Source organism: Rhamphochromis longiceps, linkage group LG1 (assembly GCF_057381845.1).
Source record: "Rhamphochromis longiceps isolate RC_006_pf linkage group LG1, R_longiceps_female_GT1.1, whole genome shotgun sequence".
Classification (NCBI taxonomy): domain Eukaryota; kingdom Metazoa; phylum Chordata; class Actinopteri; order Cichliformes; family Cichlidae; genus Rhamphochromis; species Rhamphochromis longiceps.
The window spans coordinates 25,509,253-25,536,167 of record NC_140557.1 but is presented as its reverse complement, the minus strand read 5'-3'; the positions used below and the strand labels follow the sequence as shown (position 1 = coordinate 25,536,167).

Here is a 26,915-nt window from a genome sequence, read left to right as displayed (position 1 = left end):
TTAAATCCTACTACTTATTCCTGCGTCTTTTGGGATCTTACAAAGCTTCAAATGACGCGTCGACTATTAAATTAGTCGTCGACGATTTTGATAGTCCACGTAATCGTGACTAGTCGACTAATCGTGGCAGCCCTAGTCCTGTAATAGACTATTTGGGGTGTAGCCCACGGCTGTAGCCTTGGAGAAGCAGTTAAAATCGATGGAAGGACTTTTCTTGACACAACACAGCAAAAATGAGGGGAAAAGTGCGAGAAATTAACACAGACTTAGTATGCAGTCGAACTTTGTTTGGTCTTTTTTCTTCACTAATAATCATCTTCAGGTTTAGTTTGTATCTTTTTGGAGCCACTGATCCCCAGCCTGGGAATATCTGGACTTTACTTCTGCCTCCATGAGGTACATGTATTAGTGGGAATACAGCAAATTGCTTACAACATGCTAATAATGTCAAAAGTACAGTACTCGTGTTGTTAGGTATACCTACTGTATGCAACTGCTTGCTTAATACAAATCAGCCAGTCACATGGTAGAAACTCAGTGCATTTCGGCTAAGTTCAAGCTGAGCATCAGAATGGGGAAGAAAGGCGATTTAAGTGACAATGAGGAAATTTTGAATGGCTGTTTTTCTGAGTATTTCAGAAACTGCTGATTTACTGGGATTTTCCACACAACCATCTCTATGGTTTACAGAGAATGGTCTGAAAAAAGAGAAAATATTCTGGGGGAAAAATACATTAAAACAGGACTATGAACTATTCCAGGTGCCACTTTGATCAGCTAAGGAGAGCAAACTGAGGCTACAGTTAAAATGGGGTCACCAAAATTGGACAATAGAAGAAGACTGAAAAAACATTGCCTTGTCTCTGTTTCTACATCGACATTCAGATAGATAATAGGGTGAGAACTTGGCATCTCAAAAATCTTTGAGAAAGGTTTCCGGCACCTTGCTGAATCTATGCCATGATGAATTAAGGCAGCTCTGAATGCAAAAGATACTAGGAAAGTGTACCTAATAAAATGCCCATTGAGTGTACATTTTAGTACAGCACTCAAAAGAGGGAGGTAGTTTTTCTTGCAACATTTTCTGTACATTTTCCTGATACCTCTGCACTTCTGCTTTAGTGAGAATTTGAATGCAGGACTATTACCAGAATATTACAGTGAAGATTTTTCTTTTCTTTAATAAACCATCATCATAATTAGCAAATACGCAATGATGCATTATTATGACACAAACCAGTCAGCATTATATAATGTCTTTAATATTAGCTCCGCCTTTATCATCTGCAACTGTATGTGCGTGTGTTTTAATGCATCAAAAACTACTGGAAAATGACTCACACGTAATGAGACTGCCCCCCCCCCCAACTCACTGAATGTACACATTGTGTCTGAGGGTGAATACCAGTGACGCAGTTTACAAGAGCATTTGCCTGCATTTGAATAGCGCCTCTAAGAGTCTGTGGCTATTTTCATAGATAATAACCATGGTATTACCCATGTTGCATAAATAACCTCTGAAGATAACTACATTGCAGGGAAACTCGCCTGCTAGCATGTGAGGTAATAAAATACAACTCCTTTAAGTTGCACATGTCCTGTCAGCTGCATTTGAGCATCTAGCGACAACGAGCGATTTGGACTCCCCAGTAATTTATCACAGCAGATAACTGGAGAACACTGATACCGTTTTATGCAAAGATGTAACAACTGAGTTTGCTCACTTTGCTCACTTAGAACGAAATGAGCAGTCTCTATTTTTTATGGTAGCTTCATTTTTATTGACGAGATATAAAATATGACTAAAGAAAAACATTATATAAAAGCTATAAATTGATTTGCATGTCGCTGAGTGAAATATGTATTGAATGCCTTCAGCAGAGACAGAATTCTGCCTGCTGCAGATTGGCTGCGTGCCCATGTGGCACACAGATTACAATTCGTCAATCAATCAATTACACATGCTCCTGATCTCATATCATTGTGTGTATGATGCACATCTGCTCACAGAATCAGTTTCTTCCATTCTACCCTCCCCACCACTGCGGGCAAGACCAAAGAGCTGTCAAAGGACGTCAGGGACACGATTGTAGAGCTGCATACGGCTGGAATGGGCTACATGACCATCAGAAAGCTTGTTGAGAAGGTAATAACTGTTGTTGGAAATGGAAGAAATATAAAATGCCCATCAACTGCTATCGAACCGGAGCTCCTTGTGAGATCTTGCCACACAGAATGAGGGTGATCATGAGAACGGTGGTGCATTACCCCAGACCTACACAGAAGGAGCTTGTTACTGATCTGAAAGCAATTGAAACACAGTCACCAAGAACACCACTGGTAACGTGCTATCGTAACTGATTATCTGTTTCTCTCTGTAAAAAACGAAACTACTGTTCATTTCTTTATAAGTGAGCAAACTTACAAATTCAGCAGGGTATCAAATAATTATTTCCCCCACTGTAAAACTACAGTGCAAGAGTCACAGGTCGCCGCTATCAAGACATTTCATTCAAAGTTTGTGACGCATCTCCAAACCTGGAGAGGGAGAACACCGTTAGTTTGAAGCTCAATGCACGGCATCACATAGGAAAATACGACCTTAAAGATGTTTATGACGTGCATTATTTCAGTTCAGCTAAATGGTTACGCCCTTGTGGTAAACCACAAGAGCGTGTTTAACTGCAAGTGTGTGCATGTAAGTGTATGTCTCTGCAAAAGGTATAAAACTGAGAATCTTACAAACCAACGATTTTATTAACAGAAAAAAAAGGGTGGGGGGGGGGGGTGGGGGGAATATATATATACAGTATATGCATCCTGTTCATGACAACAAAATATGACTGCAGGAGTGTGGTTATCTCTGTGTGTTCATATGTGACAACGATGAGCCATTGACAGAAAGAGGAAGAGAAGACAGATGCTGATTAAAGGCAGATTAGTGAAACGATCCTAAGTGTTAGTTTTTACGTGCAAACCAGGCATCATAACAGCATCTGAGGGCATTGGCACACTTAAAATAACAAAGACTAACCCTTCCTTTTGTGGTTTTTTCTCCCCCCTTTTTTAATAACACAACCACAAAGATTAACCTACAGTCTAGATATGTGAATCGATGTGCTATAAGTTGAGAGAGAAAGACGTGATATTGAGTTGTACAGATGGCGATTGACGTGGAAGGTTAATCCTGGTATTAGAGAGAAGATTTAAAAAAAAGCTCTATGAATACAGGATGAATCAAATCTGAATGTATGTCATTTGGTATGTGAGAGGGAGACAAATAAAACTTTCATTTTGTAACTTTTAATTTCTTCCTTATTCTCAGCACTGCATGTGTCAGAAAGAAAATAGAGAGCAGCACTTTTGTTGTTGGCTAGTAACAGTGTTACATTACAGAAAAACTAATAAAGAACACGTGCAAAAATATGAATAGCCCTTAATCCATCTTTCACAAATTTAATGACTTTAAAAACAACAACTGGGTGCTGTTTCTTCAGGATTTTCTCTAATCTACGCAGGGTTAAAATTCTAAAAATGTATATGCGCATACATTGCATCCATAGCCAACAAATTACAGATTGCTGTCCATAGGCTTGTTCAGATGGTTTTGTTGCCTTCAGTTCACAAAGCAGTAAATCATTATTAAAATCGCTTGGATTGTGGTTTAGTGCAAGCCGCTACTCTCCTAAGGGTGATGTTGATGCATTAAGACTTGATTTAATAAACCCGTTTGGGAGGATAAACTGTGCAGAGTTCCTACAGAGCACAAATATTTAACTGCAGCAAACACTCAGCGGTAATACAGCACCACCCAGTGCCACTTTTCACTAATGACCCAGGATTTACAAGATGCATGTGACAGCGTACAAGTCCTGCTCACCTCTACGGGTGGCCGATGAGACCTTTGCTCAGGTTGACCTGGAGATGACGTTTCACAAACACAAAAATGATCACAGCCAAAAATCAACTTTTCTGCACACACTGCAGATGCTGATACACCTCTGAGTTTTATCAGTCAGCCACCTGTGTGTGTGTGTGTGTGTGTGTGTGTGTGTACGGGGATGTTATGAAGGATGTGAAACCTCTTGGCTTTCATGCAGTCATACACTGCTCATTTACACATCTTGGTTTCCAGCCAGCAGACAGTTCACATGACAGTAAAAACCCAGTCCAGACTAAAGCAAATAAGTTAACAGGCTGATAAAGGCCTGCTCGTTGGCCTGGGGTTACTGGAAGTACTGCCCCTTTAACCAGCTCTCCTCCCCGTCAGTCCCACACGCGTACTGTTGCTCTCTTCCCCATTTCGCTGCTTTGTTTTCATTGTCGCTCTTCCGATCATGGCTGCTCATTCTACCGAAGAGCCATTCCCCTTCCACGGGCTGCTCCCCAAAAAAGAAACCGGCGCTGCCTCTTACCTCACCCGGTTCCCCGAGTATGACGGCCGAGGGGTGCTCATCGCCATCCTCGACACCGGCGTGGATCCCGGGGCCCCCGGCATGCAGGTAGATCTGACCGGCTGCCTCGTGTTAAGCTACGACCTAGTTGGCGGAAGCTAGCGAAGCTAAAGGGCCGACTCATTCACTTCATTGGTATACAACGGCAGCGGCTAGCTATCTAGCTAGATACTTAGCATATGTGGATACACCAGTAGTTAACTTAACGCCACAATGACAACCATATCAAGGCAAAGCAGCTAGTAGTGTGTGTTTACCCCTGCTGTCAGAGTGTATTTCCGTGCTAATCTGGCGTACAGTTAGCCAGTAAGTTAAAATGTGTGCTAGCATGACAGCCTGGAAGCTAGCCGCTGAATTATTTTCGTGGTTTTTTTTTTGTTTTGTTTTTTTACCCCTCTTTATTCCAGTGTTTACACTATTAGATTTACACGCTGACTGGATGTAGCTAGCTTAATAGTAGCAAGGCAGAGTAAATTAAGCGTATTTGGCGTTTTGATAAGTGATCCGTAAACTCTGAAACTTTATCCAAACTGCCAAGTCACAACGTAAGAAAATAAGCCGACCAACACAGTGTTAAACACTACATGTTAGTCTAAACCTGCCAGTGCACATGTGTAAGTCTAGCTGGGTAGCTTTCATAATACATTGAGCTTATTTTCTGTTCTCTTGCTTCAGTCATGCTTGAGGGGCTGAGACTGAAACTGACTGCTTCTCTGGTAGTAAACAAATCCTCATGTTAAAAAACACGTTGAGCTTTTTCAGGTATCATTTTACCGGCTGAGTTACTTAGCTGATTTATGGATGACGATTCATTTAGTTTGCTGTCCACACACCCCTCCCCATTCAATGTAAGATACCAGTTATGATTTGCACCTTTTTCTGTCTGCATTCTAGTGGATTGCTGATTTCTTACAAATTTTTTTTGTTCTCTTAGGTTACAACTGAGGGGAAGCCAAAGATTGTTGACATCATTGATACGACAGGCAGTGGTGACGTGAACATGACCACTGTGGTGGAGCCTAAAGATGGGACAATCACCGGCCTCTCTGGCAGAACACTCAAGGTCAGTATATAAACACCTCAACGTACACAAACATTAAAAACATTCCTTTATAGGCGCTCTTTTACATCTGTTTCACACTGCATATTTTTTTTTAACATCGTCCAGATCCTTCCTGCTTGGGTCAATCCATCAGGGAAGTATCGCATTGGAGTTAAAAATGGCTACGAGTTCTTCCCCAAGGCTCTGAAAGAAAGAGTACAGGTAGGAAGAGGTGACATTATTACTTCATTTTGTCTGACACAGTGTTGAGCACAAAGCCCAGTACGCCTGACACGTGGACAATTAAGCTTGGACATGATAGCAACTGTTCAAAAGACTCATGGCATTGGAGCTTCTGGCCACCTGAGTCACAGACAGGCATTTTTTCCTGATGTTTCAACACTTCAGTCAGCTTTAGCGATAACACAGAAAAACTTGCTGAATTGTCCTCTTCCCTCTCATAGAAAATCCATCTGAAATCAGTGAACTGATAGGATTTCTGACCTTTATTCTGAATTGATTATCCATACTTGGAAAGTTTTGTAAAGAGTTTATAGCTTTTTTTCATATAATACACCCACCTGATGAATGAATGATGGGAAAAACATAATTGAAGTGTCCCTGTTGACAGCTCCTAAGCTCAGATTATTTCCTGAGTTGTATGTTAGACTGTGTGTTGTGTTGGAGAGTTATTGGATTTTTTTTTTGTGGTTTTTGACTACTAGAAAGAGCGAAAGGAGAAGATGTGGGATCCGCCACACAGAGCAGCACTCGCTGAGGTTTGCCGCAAGACGGAAGAGTTTGACCTCGCTCATCCAAACCCCTCACAGGTCAGACCTGCTCCCTTGAGGTCATTTGAGAGAGAAAAAGGCAACGTTTATGTTAGAAAATATGTACATTTATAAATTCATAGAGCGACTTGGAGAAGAGAAAGTGAGAATGGCACAAATAATACATTTAAAGAAGTGGGATTGTGGGCTGATTATTGAACAAGAATGGTGATAAACAATTTTGAAAGATCAAAATCGGAAGTGACAAAGAAAATGGAGCAGCAAGAATAGCTGCTATCACCAAGAGGAATAAGGAGGGAATGTGAGAGGATCTAACGTATTGGGCTTCATTTCTTGCCTTTTCCAAGTGTAGTTAGGCACCCTTTACTAGCATGGGATGCCTCGACTGTATCTCTCATCTTTCAGTCTCTCCACAGATTGAGAAGTTGCAGAAAGAAGAGTTGCAGTGTCAGTCAGAGCTCCTGGCATCGCTAGAAAAGAAGTACAGTGATCCTGGGCCTGTATATGACTGTGTGCTTTGGCACGATGGCGTCACATGGAAGTACGGCCACCTTTAATTTTCTTTCCCCTTCTGTATCCTTACAGTTTTTTGTTGTTGTTGTTTTTTGTTTTTTTTTACCCTTTCTTTTCACAACCTTCCCTTGTTTACCAGTAATCTATTTGTGATTTGTTCCCTTTAGGGCTGTAGTTGACACTTCAGAGTGCGGAGAGCTGTCCCAGTGCACTGTGCTGAGCTCATACAGAGAGTCACATGAGTATGCCACGTTAGGAACTGTCGAGATGCTTAACTATTCTGTTAATATTTATGATGACGGCAACACGCTCTGCATAGTCACCAGCGGAGGTGAGCCATCCCAGCGCATTAGATTCCTAATATGCCTAATAGTCGGGTATTCACACATGATCTAATGCTGCTTGTGCGCTCCTAAAGGGGCTCACGGGACACATGTGGCAAGCATCGCAGCAGGCTACTTCCCAGAGGAGCCCGAACGTAATGGTGTGGCCCCGGGTGCCCAAATCCTGGCTCTGAAGATTGGAGACACCCGCCTCAGCACCATGGAAACAGGCACAGGGCTCATCCGCGCGGTATATTCCTCAAAGTCCTGAGAATATAGATTTAAAGAAAATATCTGTATATGTTTGCACCATTTTATTCTTTATTTGTCTGTCATTTAAAGATGATTGAAGTAATCAACTACAAGTGTGACCTGGTTAACTACAGTTATGGGGAGGCCACACACTGGCCCAATTCAGGGTAAGTACATGGAGAGCAGGCGCTGCCTCTGTAGCTCCTCGTTGCTTACTGTTACTCATTTGTCGCTGTCTTTTTGTCCTTCAGGAGGATTTGTGAGGTGATCACTGAAGCTGTGCAGAAACACAACGTGATCTTTGTGTCAAGCGCGGGAAATAACGGCCCCTGCCTCACTACAGTCGGCTGCCCAGGAGGAACCACCAGCAGTGTTATAGGTACACGCTCGGATGAAACCAGTGCTTCTCAAACTGTTAAGCCTGCAGTGGGTCCTGGACCACGGATTGATAACCTCTGGATCAAAACATCTGTCCAGCCATGCTTGGTTTCATTTTTGCTTTGTTCATTCTGCAGGAGTTGGCGCATACGTGACGCCAGACATGATGGTGGCAGAATACTCCCTGAGGGAGAAGCTGCCTCCGAACCAGTACACCTGGTCATCGAGGGGTCCCAGTACCGACGGGGCCCTGGGGGTCAGCATCAGCGCCCCTGGCGGTGCCATTGCATCCGTGCCCAACTGGACCCTTCGCGGTACCCAGCTGATGAACGGCACATCCATGTCATCACCTAACGCTTGTGGCGGCATCGCACTAGTCCTCTCAGGTGGGTCTAGTGAGATGTGATAATTCAGCCTGCTGTGTGTAGAGAAATGTGTGTGAATTCAAAGCTGATGCTGGTGTTTGCTGTTTTGTGAAAAAGGATTGAAACAGAACGGGATCCATCCCTCAGCTCCTGCTGTGAGAAGAGCGCTGGAAAACACTGCTCTGAAGGTTGATGACATCGAGGTGTTTGCACAGGGCCATGGAATAATCCAGGTACTGTGATTGTAAGACTTTCAACCTGATATTCTGCCATTTCTTTCCCTGATAGATGTTAAACAAATGTATCGTTTTGTCTTCCTCTCAGGTGGAAAAGGCGTTAGACTACCTCACTCAGCACGCCTCTTTACCCACAAGCCACCTAGGCTTCTCGGTAAGTGTGGGAACACAGAGAGGCATCTACCTCAGGGACCCAGCCCACGTTCTTGGACCCACTGATCACGGAGTTGGAATTGAGCCCATCTTTCCAGAGAACACAGGTACTTTCATACATCATGTTTTTATTTATTTATTTTTTTGTTCTTTTTGTTCTTTTTTTCTTTTCTTTTTTTTTTAAGAATGTAGCTATCTTCTTCTTCCATCACAGGAAACTCTGAGCGAATCAACCTGCAGCTTCACTTGGCGCTCACGTGCGCTGCCCCGTGGGTCCAGTGCCCCTCCCACCTCGAGCTCATGAACCAGTGTCGTCACATTAACGTCCGCATCGACCCTGTTGGACTGAGAGAGGGAGTCCACTACACAGAGGTGGGCACCACGTGAAGGAGAGAATGAGTCAAAAAATCGAGCTCATGTGTCTGTGTGCACTTACGTTCACTTTGAATTTGTCTTTCAGGTGTGTGGGTATGATACAGCAGCTTCTACCTGTGGGCCACTATTCAGAGTTCCAATCACAGTTGTTATCCCTGCCAAGTAAGTCAGTACATGCTTGCCCCCCGCTCCGCATAAGAGGTTTGTGTGTTTCTCTGTCTGATGGATCTTCTCTCTTCCTACAGAGTAATAGACAGTCGTAGTCATGAGGTGTGTTTCACAGACGTCCACTTTAGACCGGGCCAGATCAGACGCCACTTCATTACTGTTCCTCAGGGAGCCTCCTGGGCAGGTTGGTGTCTCTCTGTTTTCCACTGACACTGTGCTAACGCTGGGCCTGATCTGCCTCCCTTTAGAGAACTGGCCCACATTAGCCAAACCCTAAGTAGCAGAAGTTGGACTAATTTCCATGGGGAAGCATCATTGCTTGGTCTTGCGGGATCACTCCTATAGTTGGTTCCAAATTTGTGCACAGCAATTTAGTGGTGCCTTGCAGGTACCAGCTTTTTTTTTTTTTTTTTTTGTGCCCAGTACCATTCTATGAACGTTTCTATCATATCTATACGGTCACAGTGATGGAAGCTAATATTAAAGATGGTGAAGGTTAAAAAAATGAGATTGGGTTTGGAAATATAGTGTACACCAGTCACTCAACTACAGGGAGTGCAGAATTATTAGGCAAGTTGTATTTTTGAGGAATAATTTTATTATTGAACAACAACCATGTTCTCAATGAACCCAAAAAACTCATTAATATCAAAGCTGCATGTTTTTGGAAGTAGTTTTTAGTTTGTTTTTAGTTTTAGCTATTTTAGGGGGATATCTGTGTGTGCAGGTGACTATTACTGTGCATAATTATTAGGCAACTTAACAAAAAACAAATATATACCCATTTCAATCATTTATTTTTACCAGTGAAACCAATATAACATCTCCACATTCACAAATATACATTTCTGACATTCAAAAACAAAACCAAAAACAAATCAGCGACCAATATAGCCACCTTTCTTTGCAAGGACACTCAAAAGCCTGCCATCCATGGATTCTGTCAGTGTTTTGATCTGTTCACCATCAACATTGCGTGCAGCAGCAACCACAGCCTCCCAGACACTGTTCAGAGAGGTGTACTGTTTTCCCTCCTTGTAAATCTCACATTTGATGATGGACCACAGGTTCTCAATGGGGTTCAGATCAGGTGAACAAGGTGGCCATGTCATTAGTTTTTCTTCTTTTATACCCTTTCTTGCCAGCCACGCTGTGGAGTACTTGGACGCGTGTGATGGAGCATTGTCCTGCATGAAAATCATGTTTTTCTTGAAGGATGCAGACTTCTTCCTGTACCACTGCTTGAAGAAGGTGTCTTCCAGAAACTGGCAGTAGGACTGGGAGTTGAGCTTGACTCCATCCTCAACCCGAAAAGGCCCCACAAGCTCATCTTTGATGATACCAGCCCAAACCAGTACTCTACCTCCACCTTGCTGGCGTCTGAGTCGGACTGGAGCTCTCTGCCCTTTACCAATCCAGCCACGGGCCCATCCATCTGGCCCATCAAGACTCACTCTCATTTCATCAGTCCATAAAACTTTAGAAAAATCAGTCTCGAGATATTTCTTGGCCCAGTCTTGACGTTTCAACTTGTGTGTCTTGTTCAGTGGTGGTCGTCTTTCAGCCTTTCTTACCTTGGCCATGTCTCTGAGTATTGCACACCTTGTGCTTTTGGGCACTCCAGTGATGTTGCAGCTCTGAAATATGGCCAAACTGGTGGCAAGTGGCATCTTGGCAGCTGCACGCTTGACTTTTCTCAGTTCGTGGGCAGTTATTTTGCGCCTTGGTTTTTCCACACGCTTCTTGCGACCCTGTTGACTATTTTGAATGAAACGCTTGATTGTTCGATGATCACGCTTCAGAAGCTTTGCAATTTTGAGACTGCTGCATCCCTCTGCAAGATATCTCACTATTTTTGACTTTTCTGAGCCTGTCAAGTCCTTCTTTTGACCCATTTTGTCAAAGGAAAGGACGTTGCCTAATAATTATGCACACCTGATATAGGGTGTTGATGCCATTAGACCACACCCCTTCTCATTACAGAGATGCACATCACCTAATATGCTTAATTGGTAGTAGGCTTTCGAGCCTATACAGCTTGGAGTAAGACAACATGCATGAAGAGGATGATGTGGACAAAATACCCATTTGCCTAATAATTCTGCACTCCCTGTATTCATATCATTGAATTCAGGCGTTCCAGCCGCTTCCATGATCACAGGTGTGTAAAATCAAACACCAAGCCATGAAGGCTACTTTTACAAACAGTTATGATAGAATGAGTCGCTCTCAGGAGCTCAGTGAATTCCAGCAAGGTATGTGATAGAATGTCACCTGTGCAACAAGCCAGGCGGGAAATTTCCTCACTGTTACATATTGCACAGTCAACTGTTAATTATAGCTTAGATCCAGTGAAAAGATCTCGTAATGCTTCAGTTACTGAGTCAGCAGAGCATTGGTGACTTTTATGCACTGTGAGCCTCAGCTGTTGGTGACTGCTCTCTATAACTTTAAGCGGTCTGCCACTTCATGGCTGAGTTGGTGCGTTTCCTAAATGCTTTTACTTTGCAGCAGTACCACTCTTCGCTGATTCTGTAAAATCTAGGATGGAAGAAATTTCTGACTTGGTGCCGTGGGCCCATCCTATTACAGCACCACAGTCGAATTCAGTGAGCTCTTTAGAATGACTCATTCTTTCACAAATGTTTATAGAGGCAGACTGCATGGCTGGCTGTTTGATATTGTTTTATATATCTGTGGCAAAGGGAGTGAAAGCACCGCAACAATTAGGTGTGTAGCCCAACATGTTTGACCATATAGTGGATATCTTGATTGCGCACGCCTCAGAATAATTGAAGAATCTGATTCTTCTTGTTCTTGTTCTTCTTTGTTCTTCTTGTTCTTGTTCTTGCTCTTCTTCTTGTTCTTGCTCTTCTTCTTGTTCTTGCTCTTCTTCTTCTTCTTCTTGCTCTTCTTCTTCTTCTTGCTCTTCTTCTTCTGCTGCTGCTGCTTCTTCGGCTGTATCCCAATTCAGGGTCTGCAGCCTTAAAGTACGCAGCATCAACGATCCTCAATGGCCACGTACTTAAAGACCGCTAAGGCCGGAAGTGCGAGGCTTGTGAAATGGGATGGTCTAGCCTCCGTTGCGCTGCGCAGGTTGCCTAGCAACCATGATACTAATAGCTGGATACGTTTCATACAGCATTGTCTGACAGAAATGAAGGAGAAAATCTTTTGTTTGTTTGTTTGTTTGTTTGTTTCTACATGAGCTTTGATCATTCTCTGATTAAGATCAGCTATTGAACGGCGTATATTTTAAAGTAAAGGCTTTAAGACCAAGTTAGTACAAACGTCACTAATGTCACATAACTTTGCCGACATGTGGCCAACAGTAATGTTTTAATGTTCTTCGTTATTAAACATTTGCACATAAATAAGTGACATAATATTCAGTACTTACTTAAAGTTTACTCTTCGGGCGCCCCTTATCCGCCGTTTTTTTTCCCGGCAAAATTATCCACACCACCGCCGTGCTATGCATTCTGGGATATGTTGGGCCACGAAGTCTACACCGCCACGTCCTTAAAATTCAGGGAAATGAAGGACGCATTTGAGGACCGCATTTCGAGCAGTCTTCGAATTGGGACAGCCTTCGTCGCATCGCTGTGACGTAATCGGCCTTAAAATGCGGCCTTTAAGGCTGCAGACCCTGAATTGGGATACAGCCTTCTTCTTCTGCTGCTGCTTCTTCTTCTTCTTCTGCTTCTTCTTCTGTTTTTTTAACCTCTGTTCTTGTCTCTCTCTTGCAGAGGTCACACTGACGTCTCATTCGGGAGACGTCTCGTCAAAGTTTGTTCTCCATGCAGTGCACCTGGTCAAACAGAAAGCCTACAGAGCAAATGAGTTCTACAAGTTCTCGTCACTATTGGAGAGAGGCTCACTAACTGAGGCTTTCCCTGTTCTGGTGTGTATATTTATATTCTCTTGGCTTGGATTCAACATGTAAATTATGATGTGGAAAAACAAAACAGTGTGGATAAGCACTGTGCTTTATAATCTCTTCTCCAGTCAGGTAAAGTGGTAGAGTTCTGCATTGCACGCTGGTGGGCGAGCCTGGGTGACGTCACTGTGGACTACACCATCGCCTTCCATGGGCTCAACACGTCTCCGTCACCCCTGCACATAGTAAGAACAAAGAGAACAGCAACAGCAGGAATTAAGACGCTGCTCAGACCGTATCGGTTCTCTTCTGTCTCTTTTCTGACTCTGGTTTGTGACTGCGCAGCATGCCTCGGAGGGAGTGACGAGTTTCGAAGTGTTTTCACCACTGAGATACGAAGAAGTGTCTCCAACTATCACCCTCAAGTCGTGGGTTCAGCCTCTGAGGTGAGTGTAGGTGTGCACAATTTGGTTCTAACTTTAGTTGTAGCTCCTTTATTGAGCCCATTGTCTGTTTTGTAGGCCCTTAAGTTCAAAGATAAAAGCGTTGGGGATGAGGGATGTTCTGCCTGATAACAGACAACTCTATGAGATCGTGCTCACCTACAGCTTTCACCAGGTAAAACCACCTGCACAACATATGAAGAGGAAAACGTAGCTTTTTTTTTTTTTTTTTTGGCCATGTGTGTATAATCTTCTCCTGCTTGTTTTCAGCCCAAGAGTGGAGAAGTTACACCCAGCTGCCCAATGCTGTGTGAGCTGCTGTACGAGTCAGAGTTTGACAGTCAGCTCTGGATGCTGTTTGACCAGAACAAGAGACTGCTGGGCTCTGGTGACGCCTATCCACACCAGGTACACATGAAGACCATGCCACAAGGAATGCCTGTACACGCATTTCTGAACCGTTCCTTCATACCTGCAGGTTGTACCTGCTTTATGATGATGGGAAAGTGGATTTTAAAAAAAGAAATGTTTTATTTTTACAGTATTCTTTAAAGCTGGAAAAGGGAGACTACACTATCCGGCTGCAGGTCCGCCACGAGCAGTCCAGTGAGCTTGAGCGACTTAAGGATCTGCCGTTCGTGGTTTCTCACCGTCTCTCCACCACCCTCAGCCTGGATGTCTACGAGACACATCGCGCTGCCCTCATGGCCAAGAAGAAGGTGAATTCTGTCACCTTGTCCCCGGGTGCCACACAGCCTTTCTACGTCACAGGCCTGCCAGATGACAAGTGAGTCAAACCCACCAAGGGGCCAGACATATTTAGTCTGCATATCCATGCTCCAAAACTCTTTATTTCCTGTGGCCTTGCACCGCAGCACCATTTTTGGTCTCTAAATAGATTTGGTTGCTCTTTACACGCAACATTTCATTTCATCCACTTCAATGACCACAGATACTCTCTGTGGTATGCAGCTGCAAGCTCGTTGGCTAATGACTGACTCGTCAGTGAGCATGTGGTGTCACAGTCAGACCAGGTTTTTGTAACCATGATGATGATCATTATCTCTAGACTTCAAAACAGGACCACAAACCAGTGTGAAAATACTTCACCTTTAAAATATGTGAGTCTTTATTTATAATTCTGAATTTATTCTCTTTCTTCCTTTACTTTGTTTACAGGATCCCGAAGGGAACGAGTCCAGGATGCTACCTTTCAGGCTCTCTCGTCGTGCCCAAGAGCGAGTATGGCAAGAAAGCTGTGAGTAGCTTTGTTCTTTGTAAACTTCGATACTTCAAAGAAATATGTGGTCCTGCTCATCAGGACCCAAAGTCGTGCTGGATTTCACATTTCCTGCCAAGCATTCACTTAGATGCATTTAATGTGAAGCCGGCAGGACTCGCAGTCCTGAGGATCAGAAAACACCGGTGCTCGATTGCTCCCCTCCACGCACAAACCTGTTGAAGTTGAAGCCTGATATATTTTTTTTCTCATTCATTTGGCTTCTGTTTCAATCCAGAATCAATCTAATGTGGTAAATGCGGCTCTCTCACACATTGAATACAGCTGAGTCCGATTGTTTGGAAAATTTGGAAGAATTTTAGTTGGAAAAGACAAAGATTTTTTTTCCCAACTAAATTAATGTGAGGGGGATTTGCTACTTACCACTGGGCCTGGGGGCTGTTTGCAATAACCCTGCCAAAATTTGCTCTACAATTGTTTTGTTTTGTGTGCAGAGCCTGTTCTCTTGGTTTTTCTTAGTTTGCAAGCACTCACTTTAACTTCCCTAAAGACGCTTCGTGAATCAACTCTTAATGTCTTTCTTTTTTTTTTTTTTTTTTTTTTTTTTTAAGCTTGTGTGTGTTCGTGGCTTTACTTGGTGGCTGCGGCGCAAAAGACTTCAGTTTGAACTCTAGCAGCCATTTACAGATCAGTGTTTTCCACTTATACTTATATAATTATCAGAACCTATATAGTTCTGATAATGCACTGATTGCATTCAGTTTTCCCTGCTGCAGGAATAAAGGAAATAAGTAGATCAGATGTGTTTAGATTTAAATCTAAGACCACACGTTTAGTGAGCAACAGGTAGGTGTGCGGACTCTCCGAGTCTGCCAGTGAGGATGAAATAAAGAGAGAATCCTTTTTTCTGGTGTGCTTGTGTTGTCTCTTCCTTACTGTGTGTTATTCTGACCACCAGGGGCAGGCCTCAGCAAAACGACAAGGGAAGTTTAAAAAGGTACTGGATGAGCTAGAAACACTGTACAACAGAGCGTCCACTGCTCTCCTACCATCTGGAAATGGCTTACTCTTTGCCTTAAGCTAGGATTTGTTACTTCTGCTTTATCATTTCAAAGCATGTCAGTATTTCTGTTCTTTGATGAATTGTTCGACAGAGTAGTTAGTTTTCTGGTGGTCAATACAATTATCTTTTTAGTTATAATTGAAACTTTTATAACTGGGTATTTTTTCCTTAATTTAAAAATCAGTGAAACGGGAGGATTTTGGTGCTTTAAGTTAGCAGAGGGTGAGAATTTGGGATATGATGATGGATTATGTTGAAGGTTGAATGACTTTATTTCGACTGAGCTGGTTTGTTTGTTTGTTTGTTTTGTGCGCGTGTGTGTGTGTGTGTACATTTATGCAGGATGTCATTCCCGTCTTCTACCACTTAATTCCTGCTCCCAACAAAACAAAGAATGGAGGGAAGGAGAAGGACAAGGAAGGAGAGAAGGAGAAGGACGTTAAGGACGAGTTTGCAGAAGCTATGAGGGATCTGAAGATTCAGTGGATGACCAAGTGTGTGCACTTTCTCATCTCTTATGTCCGCCAACGCTTCAACTCGGCTTCATTTCTCGCTCATCCGTGTGTCACCTTTTACTGTTCAGGTTAGATTCCAGCGCTGTTTATGACGAACTGATGGAAAACTACGCCGACTACCTGGCACTGCATGTGCAAAGGCTCCACCAGCTGGACTCGGAAAAGGTGAAAGAGGAACGGGGAATGTGCCAGGAGTCGTGGGACGGAGTTTAAACTGTGCGACCTTGTTGACTCACAGTCATTTTTTTTCTTTTGTTTACGTTTAAGGAGCGTGTGAAACGCCTCAAGGAGGTGGTGTCAGCAGCAGACCTCGTCATCTCCCGCATCGACCAGACAGCCTTGGCTGTTTACCTCACCATGAAGACGGACCCACGGCCGGACGCCGCTTCTATCAAGAGGTATGTTGCTCCAAGGAGCAGCGTTAACACCACAAACTAGTTTTAGTAAATATTTCAGTCTAGCTTAAGCATGAACCCCTGAGAAGGTGTTCCACACATAACAAATTTTATTAGTTTAGTTTGTTTTTGGCAGCTCAAACAAGAGCTCAACTCTTCAATCCATTGAAAACCTACTAGAAAAAAACCCTTGATGTTGTTTTGTGACCTGGCTCATATTTTTCTGCAAACTCCAGGCATTCTGTTCTATAAACAGGCATTCTTTACCTTAGTTGTACATGAAGTACATTTTAGAATTTAGGCTCCTTTATTTGTTTGTTTTTTTATAAAAAAAAAAAAGAACAATAATAATAATAAATTTATAAAGCGCCTTTCAAGACACCCAAGGACACGTTACAATAGGATAAAACACATAATGGAAAAATGACAAACTGAAGAACAATAAAACAAAAGCACAATTAGGCTTAACGTAGCCGTGCTGCTCTTGACCTCTGGTAATATTTGTGTATCAGCGACATGGAGAAGCAGAAGTCGTCCCTGCTCGACGCTCTGTGCAGGAAGGGCTGCGCTCTTGCCGACCAGCTCCTCCTGCCCCCCTCGTCGCAGGATGGCGCCGGGGCTGTCGCCACGGGGCAGACGGTGGCTGAAGAGCCTGCAGAGGAGGCGGCCAGCAGCTCTGATGACATCCTGCAGAACATTTCCAAAGCCCTGATGGATACATTCTGGGAGGTGCAGAAGTGGGCGGAGCTAACTGAGTCCAAGGTAAGAGAAGTCAAATTGGTGTTTGTTTGTTTTGGGTTTTTTGTTTTTTTTGGGTTTTTTTAAGATTTGGGGTCATGGCTAAAGTTTTCTTTCTGTGTTTCTTTGCCTTGGCTGCTCAGGTGTTGATGTTTTCATATAAACACGCTCTGGTGAACAAGATGTACGGGCGGGCTTTAAAATACGCCTCAAAGATGGTGGAGGAGAAGCCCAGCAAAGAAAACATGAAGAACTCCATCCAGGTACGGCAGCAGTGACGGCCAGCACATGATGACGTCTTTTTCACTGCAGTGATTTTTAATTATTCTTTTTTTTTTCTGTTTCTCGTTCCTCAGCTCATGCGTCACCTCGGATGGACACACTGCGCTGCTTTCAGCGAGAACTGGCTCCCCGTCATGTACCCCGCCGACTACACGATGTTCTAGGCAACGGCGCGCACACACCTGCATGCACGCTCGGGCAGCACAGCCACCCACGGTCCCATCACATGACAACTACGATATCATGTCCCTCAGGGTCACATGGTCTATGCATTCAACCAACCAGCTGCCTCCTCAGATTTTTTTTTTTTTTTTTTTTTTGTTTTAAATGTAATTGTTGATGAACACCAAATAAATGATGACGGCAAGCGTAAGTGGAGGGATCATGCTCATCCTGAAGTTACCTTTAAACATGTTGTCGAGCAGCCTCGGCTGTTCAGCAAGAAAAACAACCAATAAATGAGTTTTTAAGAGCTCTGAACTCTCTCGAGGGTGGGCTTGATTCTGCAGCTCAGTCGTCGTCCTTTATTTTGCTGTCATCCACAGATTTTTGGAGGCGTTCACATCCACCCCATTCTCAGCTGTCTGGACTTCATTTCACATGAAAAACCTCATTGTCTGGTGTAAATACTGTAAAAAAACAAAACAAAAGGGCCACGACCCGGTTTATTAGCGAAGAAAACAAACTGACTACTCAAAGCTTGCTGTTATACTTCAGAGAGAAGACGGAGGACTCGCTGCTGCACACGTGCAGACACACGGCGCCTGATCCTTGAGTTAAAAGGGAGTCACAGACAGAGCTCAATCTCCCTTTTTTCTTTTCTTTTGATTGTCCAGCCCTCCTGGGTTAAAGCTACCATTTATTCTTGTCTGTCTCAGAACACACAACAGTTTTGAGGTGCCTTTCTTCATGTACCTTGACCTTTTCTGATGGGATGAAACACAGGTCGTAGGGGGAGGATTTGACCACAGGAGGCGCTCATCCGCTTTCACCCATCAACCTTCAGTGGTGTCGACGGATGCGTCGAAGCTCGTATCAGCAGCGCGACGAGCCGCGTGCTCGCTGCGTCACCGCCGCCTTCGACAACCACCTAAAACAGACCTCACTAACGTCACGATGCAGTCGCGGGCAGCGGTAGGATGTTCGGATCTGGTTTCATCGTAAAACTTTCACACAGTGTTAAGACGAGTTTCTGTGCAGCAGTCACGGCGTTGCACATGTACACAGTGTCATAAAATAATGTACATACACTCATAACTTACAGTATATTAAGATGCAATAGGTATATAACACAAAAATATTCTAATTGATGTGTTTTGAGTATATGCATGTCTTCTAGGATGTAAGGAAGCATAGTTTTGTGGAAGCGGATTTTCAGTTTCTATTTGAATGATTTTTAATCGCTGACGGTATCCTGATGTTGTTTTCATGTGTGCGTGTCTGTGAGTGAATATTATTTGTGAGGGTGTTTTTGTGTACATCGACATTTCTCCCAGCGAGACTGTAACGAAAGCCATTTAGAGGGGAGCTGAGCATAAGTTTTGTTTTTTGCTTTTGAGGACTAACACAGTGCTTTTGTCCAATTTATCTAATTTACACAGACCTTAAATTACAGCTTCTGCAAGTTGTGATTTTTTTTTTTTTTTTTTCTTTGAACTTAATAGGTCTGGACATTTGCCATGTGCCACATGTTTCTCTACTCAAAATAATCCAGGCGAGGTTGGTGCCTGAGTAGAGCTCAGAGTTTATGATACACAATGCTCATCTGCTGAAAAGTGCGTGTGTGAGAAGTGAGTGAGGTTTGCAGCTAATGTACATTTTATTTTCCTCTCCTCCTTACCTTGGAATGGGCGCGGCTCTGAGGCTTTGTGCATGCTTTTTCTTCATGTAGTGACGATGTGATGTGTAAATGGTCGACGCTGCCGTGTGCAAGCATAGGAAAACGGTGTAGATGGAAAAAATGCTTCTAAAAATAGACAAACCTCACAACATGCTTCTGAAAGCTGTTCAGCAAAAATTCAAAGGGTTGTATTTAAGGGTGTATCTAACATGGACAGATCTCCCCCCCCCCCCCCCCCCCCCCCTTTTTTTTCTTTAAATCCATAAAACTTAAAGTATGATTTCTGTTTCATCACTTTAACCAAAGAACGATTTTCCACGTTAAGCTGTTTAATCATCGCTGCATGTATGAAGGCATAAACCATATCGGAGAGGAGGTGGTGGTGGTGTCACGCCCCACGTGTGAAGATGAACCCTCACCCTCCGGTGTGGATTTTGTGACTGTTTATGGTCTCATCTTTCCCTGATGTTGTTTTAAGACCTCTCTCAAGTGGAATGTCCATGCCTACGAATGTAAAAGCAGCTGCTTTCGAGCCTCTTGTCCTCAAGGGGAGCAGAAAAATCTCTTCTGGGGGTGAATCGGTGGTCACAAATCATGCTTCTGTTTTTAGCTTCTCAGCAGCAGTCTCAGGTTTCTCTGCTGGAATCCATTTTTCTTTTTTTAAATCTTCTCTTTTCTCCTTTTTCTGGAGTTTTGGATTGTTTTTCAGACAGATGTTGCGTTCAGGGCTCTGCTATCAACAATTACACGCTGCCAATGACAGTTTCACTTTTAAAATAATTTTAAAAAGGCCTTAACGTTCACCACAGGACTTTACCATCCACTTCATGGCACCAAACAGACGTCTCATATCTGTTGCTCTCACTCTGCTGGTGTCGAGAAAGACTTCAGAAAAGCTTCTTACGGTTGTGTTTATATTTATAGTCATAAAATCTAGTAAATGCCAATATTTTATCAAATGTTACGAGATAAGGTTGTATGCTCTTAGTATTATTTTATACCTATTCTTCCTTGATGACGTGGGAAAGACCCCGAGCTACTGTCACTATTTTGTGGTCACATGGAATAAGTCACAATCAGAAAAATGACACTGAATAAAAATATTTGGAAGAATTCACGTGTTCACTGAGCATCACTTGCACATACAGCAAAAGAGACTTAAAAACGGTACAGCTGACATGCCAAAAAAAGACATTTCATAGCTTCTTTATACTTACTGTGGAGGGCCGAGAGAGCCGAACATGAATAAAATAAATACTTAAAATTGGGGGAAAAAGTTCAATTTCAATTCACTTCATTTAAGCCATTTAATATTTTTTTCCTATTTTAATGACATTCTGTTGACTAAATATTTGACTTGTTTGACATTTGTCTACTTCCAATTTTAATTAATCACAGTTCTTTAATGGTGTGTTTAATATAATTCCTTTTGGCACTTATGGCCCTCCATACCCCACAGCCCAGTGAGTCCTGTTCAGATGATTTGTTTTATCCCAAACACAGTATATTTAAGAGAAAATCTTTACATCTGAGAAGCTGCCTCTTATACTACCATCTGAGGAAAAAGATGGCTAAAAGTCATCTTAAAAGACAGTTCAAGTCTAAACAACAACAAAACCATCTGCATTAAACTGACTATTTATAGGCCTTCAAGGATAAAAAGTCTGATTTCTTTGGGGGAAAGTGAATATGTTAGGTTGTTGGGAAGCCGATCACCCATTAAAACCAGGGTATGTAGAAGAGCATCTCTGAACACACAGCATGTCAAACCTTGAAGCAGTAGCAGAAGACCACCACTACTCCTGTTGGCTAAGAACAGGAAACTGAGGCTACTCACATGGATTCACCAAAATTGGACAACAGAAGATTGTAAAAACGTCTGGATTTCTGCTGTGATGTTTAGGGTCAAAATGAGATGTAAACAACATGAATCCTACTTTGGATCAATGGTTTAAGCTAGTGGTGGTGTAATGGTGTGGAGGATATTTTTAACAGCACAACTTAAGTATTGACTCTTTATGACCACAGTGTACCTGTCTTCTGATGTTAACTTCTATCGGGATAATCCACAATGTCCCAAAGCTCAAATAGTTGCAGAGTGGTTGTTGTTAACATGGAACAAAATCTCTGAGACGTGTTTAAATCTATCCCATGAAGAATTAAAGCAGTTCTGACGAAAAAAAAAGTGGGTCCAACCCAGTAATAAAGTGGTAGGTAAGTGTGTATTGACTCTATTTAAGTATTAATTACAAAATATGAGTATAGAGTGTTGGGGGATGTAATATAACTCTACAAAAGTGTACAGGATGTGTGTTATCAGCATGATATAGAAAATTTTCCTATATGAAGGTTATTGTCAACCAGTGTAACACGCACCCCCGAGAAAGTGTCTAATGAGTCTAGAAAGGACTGCACCATAGAAGGCAGATGATTTTCACAACACATTTTCAGCATCCTTGAATTTGGTATCCGAACATTTGTTTAGCAAACGTCACTGCCACAGCAGATCCAAACTCACACTCATCTCCTCAGATTTTTCTTTTATCCCCCACCAACATGTATAAAACAGCAGGTAACAAATTTTAGTTCAAGCTCATAGCAGCATTAGTAAACACTGGATCATTTCAATGGATCCATTTGAGTTGCTGGCAATTCGTACACTTCAATGGCTTATCCCATGGGAGTGTCTCAGGAAATCTATCCACACCTCTTTGGCCTTTCAGTCTCTACTTGTTGCCATGAAGATCTTCATCTCTCCATCCTCGGCCAATAAGCTTGTGTTAAAGGCCTTTTTAAAGTTCTCAGTGAAAGTCAAGTCAGACTCAAACCTGACCTTGTTGGCCCAGATTAGAGTTGTTCCCGGTTTGCAGAAATGCTTCATGGTGACCAGGAGCTCATCCAGGAAGTCATGATGGTAGACCACATCGGCTGCTAGCACGTAGTCGTAGCGGTAGACCGATGATGGGTAAGTGCGCTCCAGGTCATAGCCCCATGACAAAGTTGCTACCTGGGGCGTGTGTCTGCAGTGGCCCCTGGTATTCCTGCACAAATTGACCCTCAGGTTGTTCAGGACCTCTGGTAGGTCTGTGGCTGTGACCCAGCCACCTGAAAGAGAAATAACAAAACATGTAGAACCTCGCAGCTCTCTGAAAACAGCTTCATCTCTGCCTATGTACCAAGGAGTGCTGCTACGACAGACACAAGGCCGGTTCCTGCTCCGATCTCCAGGACTGCTTTATCCACGAGATTGATCTGTTCTCGATGAGTGTCCAGGTAATGACAGAGAGCCAACCCCTGAGGACATATGTACATATTTAATCTTCTCTTTATAATTAGCAAACCCTGTTCGATTTAGTTAATGTCAGCCTGTTTGACAAAGCGAAATAGACTAAAACCTCTCAAAAAGTAACACATTGACATCTACCAGACTGGAAAGGTTACAAAGCTGTTTCTAAGGCTTTAGGACTCCAGTGAGCCACAATGAGAGCCATTATCCACAAATGGAGAAAACTCGGAGCAGTGCTCAACCTTCCTAGGAGTGGCCAGCCTACCAAAATTACCCCAAGAGTGCATCAACGACTCATTCAGGAGCCCCCCACCCCCAGAACAACCGAGAGCTGCAGGCCACACTTGCCTCAGTCCAGGTCAGAGTTCTTGATTTGACAATAAGAAAGAGACTGGGCAAAGATGGCATCAATGGGAGAGCTCCAAGGAGAAATCCACTATCAACCGAAGTTTAACTTTTTACAACATTTGAATCCTGTTACCTTAAAGGTGATACAGAATTTCATAAAAGAAACATCATACCAACAGTCAAACATTCTGGTGATAGCGTGATAGTGCTTTGGAGTGTCAGGACAACTTCCTGTAACGGATAAAACCATGAATTCTGCTCTCTACCAGAAAAATCCTGAAGAAGAATGTCCAGCAATCAGTTCATGCCATAAAACACATTTCGGTTATGCAGCAGGACGATGAACTGCAAGACTCTATATCCATTACTTTTCTAAGCATCCTTTTTTGACTCCCTATATCAATTTTAAGCACTTTATATTCAAGTACAGAGTAGGATCATTCTTTCTCGATGATTCTGTCCCATATTCCTTCTGCAGCAAGCTCAAACATTCAGCCAGAGTCATTAAAAATTATTTTCAGCAACAAGAAGAACAAGGGGGACAGAGCATGTGTCTGACCCCCTTGTTCCAGCAACCAGCCTGCCAAGAACCTCAAAAATCTGTGGGCAGGGGTATCCAGAACTGGTGAGGTTGTTTTTTTGTTTTAGTGTTTACTGCAGTTGTTGATGAGTAGAAGTACTGATGACATTTGTTTTGTATGTACCGCAAATTTCAGTGCAGCACTTCTCACAGCAGTTAATGTAAGTGATTAAAATACAAATTTCTTGCCAATATTTGAAGCACTTACATAAAAAGGTAACTAAAATTTTGACCCAATCAAATGGACTGCGTTATCTGATGAGTTCACCAAGTTTGTTGTGGAGATAATCCTTGTGAAATCTTCAGATTTCTTCACAGTTGTCACAAACACATTTCATGGACGCAAAGTCAGCTAGCTGAGCTTCTGTGTCCATCTGAGTGATGATGATGATGATGCAACGTGGTTGAAAACTTCACAAAAATATTTGATCAAAATGTCAAAGAAATACAGAAGGTCTGTGATACAAGACAGAAGCTGGTAATATTAGAGAAAATGATTGCATGCAAGCTTTCAAATCAGGGAAACAGTGCTACTCACTGCCGGCCATATCATGCCAGCATACGAGTCCAGAGCCTCTTGAATGATGATCTCCTGGCCGACATAGTTGTACACCTCTTTCCCAGCTCTGTAGAAGAAACATGGAGCCCAGGCTGGTCTCTGCTGCTTCCCTACAGATGACTGATCTGTTTGCGAATCATCTGAAAGATCTAAATGTCAGGTACTCTGATCTGATCTGAATCAAACACATAACCCACCAAGGGTTATCCTACCTTTGTCCTCCTCTTCACTTCCATTTGTCTCCTCATCTTCTTCTTCTTCTTCACTTCCCATATACATGGTTTCTTCCAGAGAGGTTGTGGACAAAGTATCCATATAAAATGCTCTGCAATGTTAGACAGTTAACTGAGACATGAGTCCATGTAGGACTGTATGTTAAACAATCCTCTAAATATTGTAAGTGCCTCACATACCTTTTGCAAGCTTCAAATTTGAGAAAGATCTCAGGAGCCACCCGAATGCATCACAGAGACCTCGGACTGAGGTGTTATAGAGCATCCTCCAGGACACACCCATCATCATCACAAGGGCACGGTGATATTTTTAGAGCAGTACCCATGAGAAATAAACACAAGCAATATCCCGGAGCAGAACACACGTAGAAGCAGACTCACACGGACATGCTACAAAGACGAGCCAAAGAGGAAGCCAAAAGGAGAGAGAGAGACAGAATGATATCAGCAGGCTGAGGGTGGGGTGGCGGGGTTTGTTGTCACCGGTACTTTTTGACTTCTCAAAGCTGGAACTTTGCAAAAACCTGCACGGTCTGTAACACCATACCCAGATGTATTAGGAATTCATGTTAAACCTGTAGAAGCTGGTATTTTTCTAACTTTTAAAGTTAAGAGATAACTTTACATTAACTTGAACACCACCGTGAGTTCAAATCAGTCCACGTATCGTTTATTGCGATAGTAAGTAGTCTAAAAAAAGTGGAGACACATGGGGCCAAGAGGGGAATCAAGGCCAATACATAATTTATGCTTGGCTTGAAGGCATCTTGGCAGAGAGCTCCCAAGTTTGTGTTGTTTCAATTAATGCCTGCTGTTAGGCAGTCAACAACTGTAACTCCTGCATAAGGAGGAAGAAAAAAGAGAGAGACCAGAAATAACAACATGAAACATGCCTGAATGGAGGACATCAGCATTATGTCCATTAAAAAGCTTTTAATAATTTTGTATACGCCTTTTAATTAGTAATTAAAGGGATGATCACCATGTTTCCTCAAGAGGTCAAAGCTCAAGCAGCACTTTTATTTCTTGATCGTTCACGTCTCCTGCAATCACCTGCTTTTGCAGATGAAAATGTGGTCTCGTCTATTTAAAAAAGTGACGTGTGTAACGTGGAACATGTCCATGTTGTGCCTGCTTTTCCTGCAATGCCCTCAACTGCTTCACCAGAGATGTAACAGGATCAGCCCCCGAGAAAAGAAGCAAGCTTCAGTAATATAAACCTCAGTTAGACCACCCTCAGTTGCATGAAGTACCACCTCCCCACCCTCCAGTTTCACCTATCGTCCAGCTAAATCCACTCACATCCTAAAACACGAATCCATCCAGGACCTTGGGATGCTTTGACACATTAATAGAAAGCATGCAGTGGTTAAGTCATTGCCCGGTTGTGCTACCGATGCCAAGCAGCCTTATTTGGATAAAAGATGGGAGTTTTTAAGCTCGATGACAGGCACCACAAGTCCACATTAATCTTCAGCTGTTGAGTATTTGTTTTTCTTAATGGTGGCTGTGACATTTACTGACACCAGCTTAGATAGCTGCTTTGTTAAACAGATCTTCACCTCTCCTCTACCTCCGCAGCCAAACTGCGCATATGCTCTGAGCTGGCAGAAAGAAGAGAAACGACCGGACAGAAATGAGCCAAGATGTGTCGGAAGATTTGGAATCAAAAATTAGGCATCAGATTTTATAGGTCACATGAATAGAAAGTGACGGGAACCTTCCTTTTCCAAAGCAGCTAATAAGGCTCATTGGGGAGTTTCCAAAACACAAAAAAATGTGTGCCTAGTATGTACTGCCCAGTATGGTTGTGATCTTTCATTTGACCTCCTGAAGTTGTTTGCTGGTGAAAAATTACCTGCAATTCACTGTAAACTTAAAAAAATAAAAAAAATGTTTAAAGTTTAATATTTAATGTTTTTGGGTGCAGGAGAAGAACCCAGAATCACCACCACCAGCCTGATACAAGACCATGCTCCAATGCTGTTCATGCCAAATTCTCATTCTCACCATCCAGCAGAAATGCAACTCATCAAACCAGGCAACATTTTTCTTCTGTTGCCCAATTTTGGAGAGCCCCTGCAAATTGTAGACTCAGTTTCCTGTTCTTAGCTGACAGGAGTGGCACTCAGTGTGATTTTCCACTGCTTCGAGGTTTGATGTGCTGCGCATTCAGAGATGCTCTTTTGCATATGCTGGTTGTAACAAGTGGTTATTGGACTTACCTACGGGTACACACCTTGGTTTCATCTGTTCAAAGGACATCGTTCATACCCAATTTTGCAAACCTAAGCTATGTTATCATGAAGAGGCTTTCTCCTGCAGTTCTTCCAAGCATACTTCTTCAGTCTTTTTTAAATTGTACTTTCATGAACTTCAACATTAAACGTGCCAGCTGAGGCCTGTAGAACCACCTTGGCTTGTTTGCAGTCTCACACACACACAAGGTGCAGCCCCTTTCAT

The 26,915-nt window shown here is 42.8% G+C and overlaps 2 protein-coding genes across 3 annotated transcripts; one reads left to right on the top strand and one right to left on the bottom strand.

Moving 5' to 3' along the window:
- The first annotated feature begins 4,112 nt into the window (after window positions 1-4,112).
- tpp2 (tripeptidyl peptidase 2) lies at window positions 4,113-17,993 on the top strand. Of its 2 annotated transcripts, XM_085403268.1 has the most exons (29): window positions 4,113-4,502; window positions 5,389-5,517; window positions 5,623-5,718; window positions 6,222-6,326; window positions 6,704-6,828; window positions 6,968-7,131; window positions 7,219-7,373; window positions 7,466-7,542; window positions 7,627-7,754; window positions 7,891-8,139; window positions 8,236-8,351; window positions 8,443-8,614; window positions 8,722-8,879; window positions 8,968-9,044; window positions 9,128-9,234; window positions 12,800-12,954; window positions 13,059-13,175; window positions 13,276-13,376; window positions 13,452-13,548; window positions 13,644-13,781; window positions 13,916-14,160; window positions 14,553-14,631; window positions 15,572-15,610; window positions 16,019-16,170; window positions 16,260-16,356; window positions 16,459-16,589; window positions 17,099-17,348; window positions 17,468-17,587; window positions 17,681-17,993. In XM_085403268.1, exons 1-29 carry the CDS (start codon window positions 4,338-4,340, stop codon window positions 17,768-17,770), a joined length of 3,834 nt encoding a protein of 1,277 aa, XP_085259394.1. In that variant the 5' UTR covers window positions 4,113-4,337; the 3' UTR covers window positions 17,771-17,993. The 2 variants fall into 2 exon arrangements, with proteins under 2 accessions (XP_085259394.1, XP_085259402.1); XM_085403276.1 differs by lacking the exon at window positions 15,572-15,610 and having other exon boundaries at window positions 4,114-4,502.
- Window positions 17,994-19,561: 1,568 nt separating this feature from the next.
- mettl21ca (methyltransferase 21C, AARS1 lysine a) lies at window positions 19,562-24,692 on the bottom strand. Its single transcript, XM_085403341.1, has 5 exons — window positions 24,633-24,692; window positions 24,432-24,544; window positions 24,199-24,359; window positions 22,623-22,740; window positions 19,562-22,551 (listed from the first exon to the last, which is right to left on the bottom strand). The coding sequence occupies exons 2-5, from the start codon at window positions 24,532-24,534 to the stop codon at window positions 22,166-22,168; spliced, it is 768 nt and encodes a 255-aa protein (XP_085259467.1). The 5' UTR covers window positions 24,535-24,544; window positions 24,633-24,692; the 3' UTR covers window positions 19,562-22,165.
- Window positions 24,693-26,915: the final 2,223 nt, after the last annotated feature.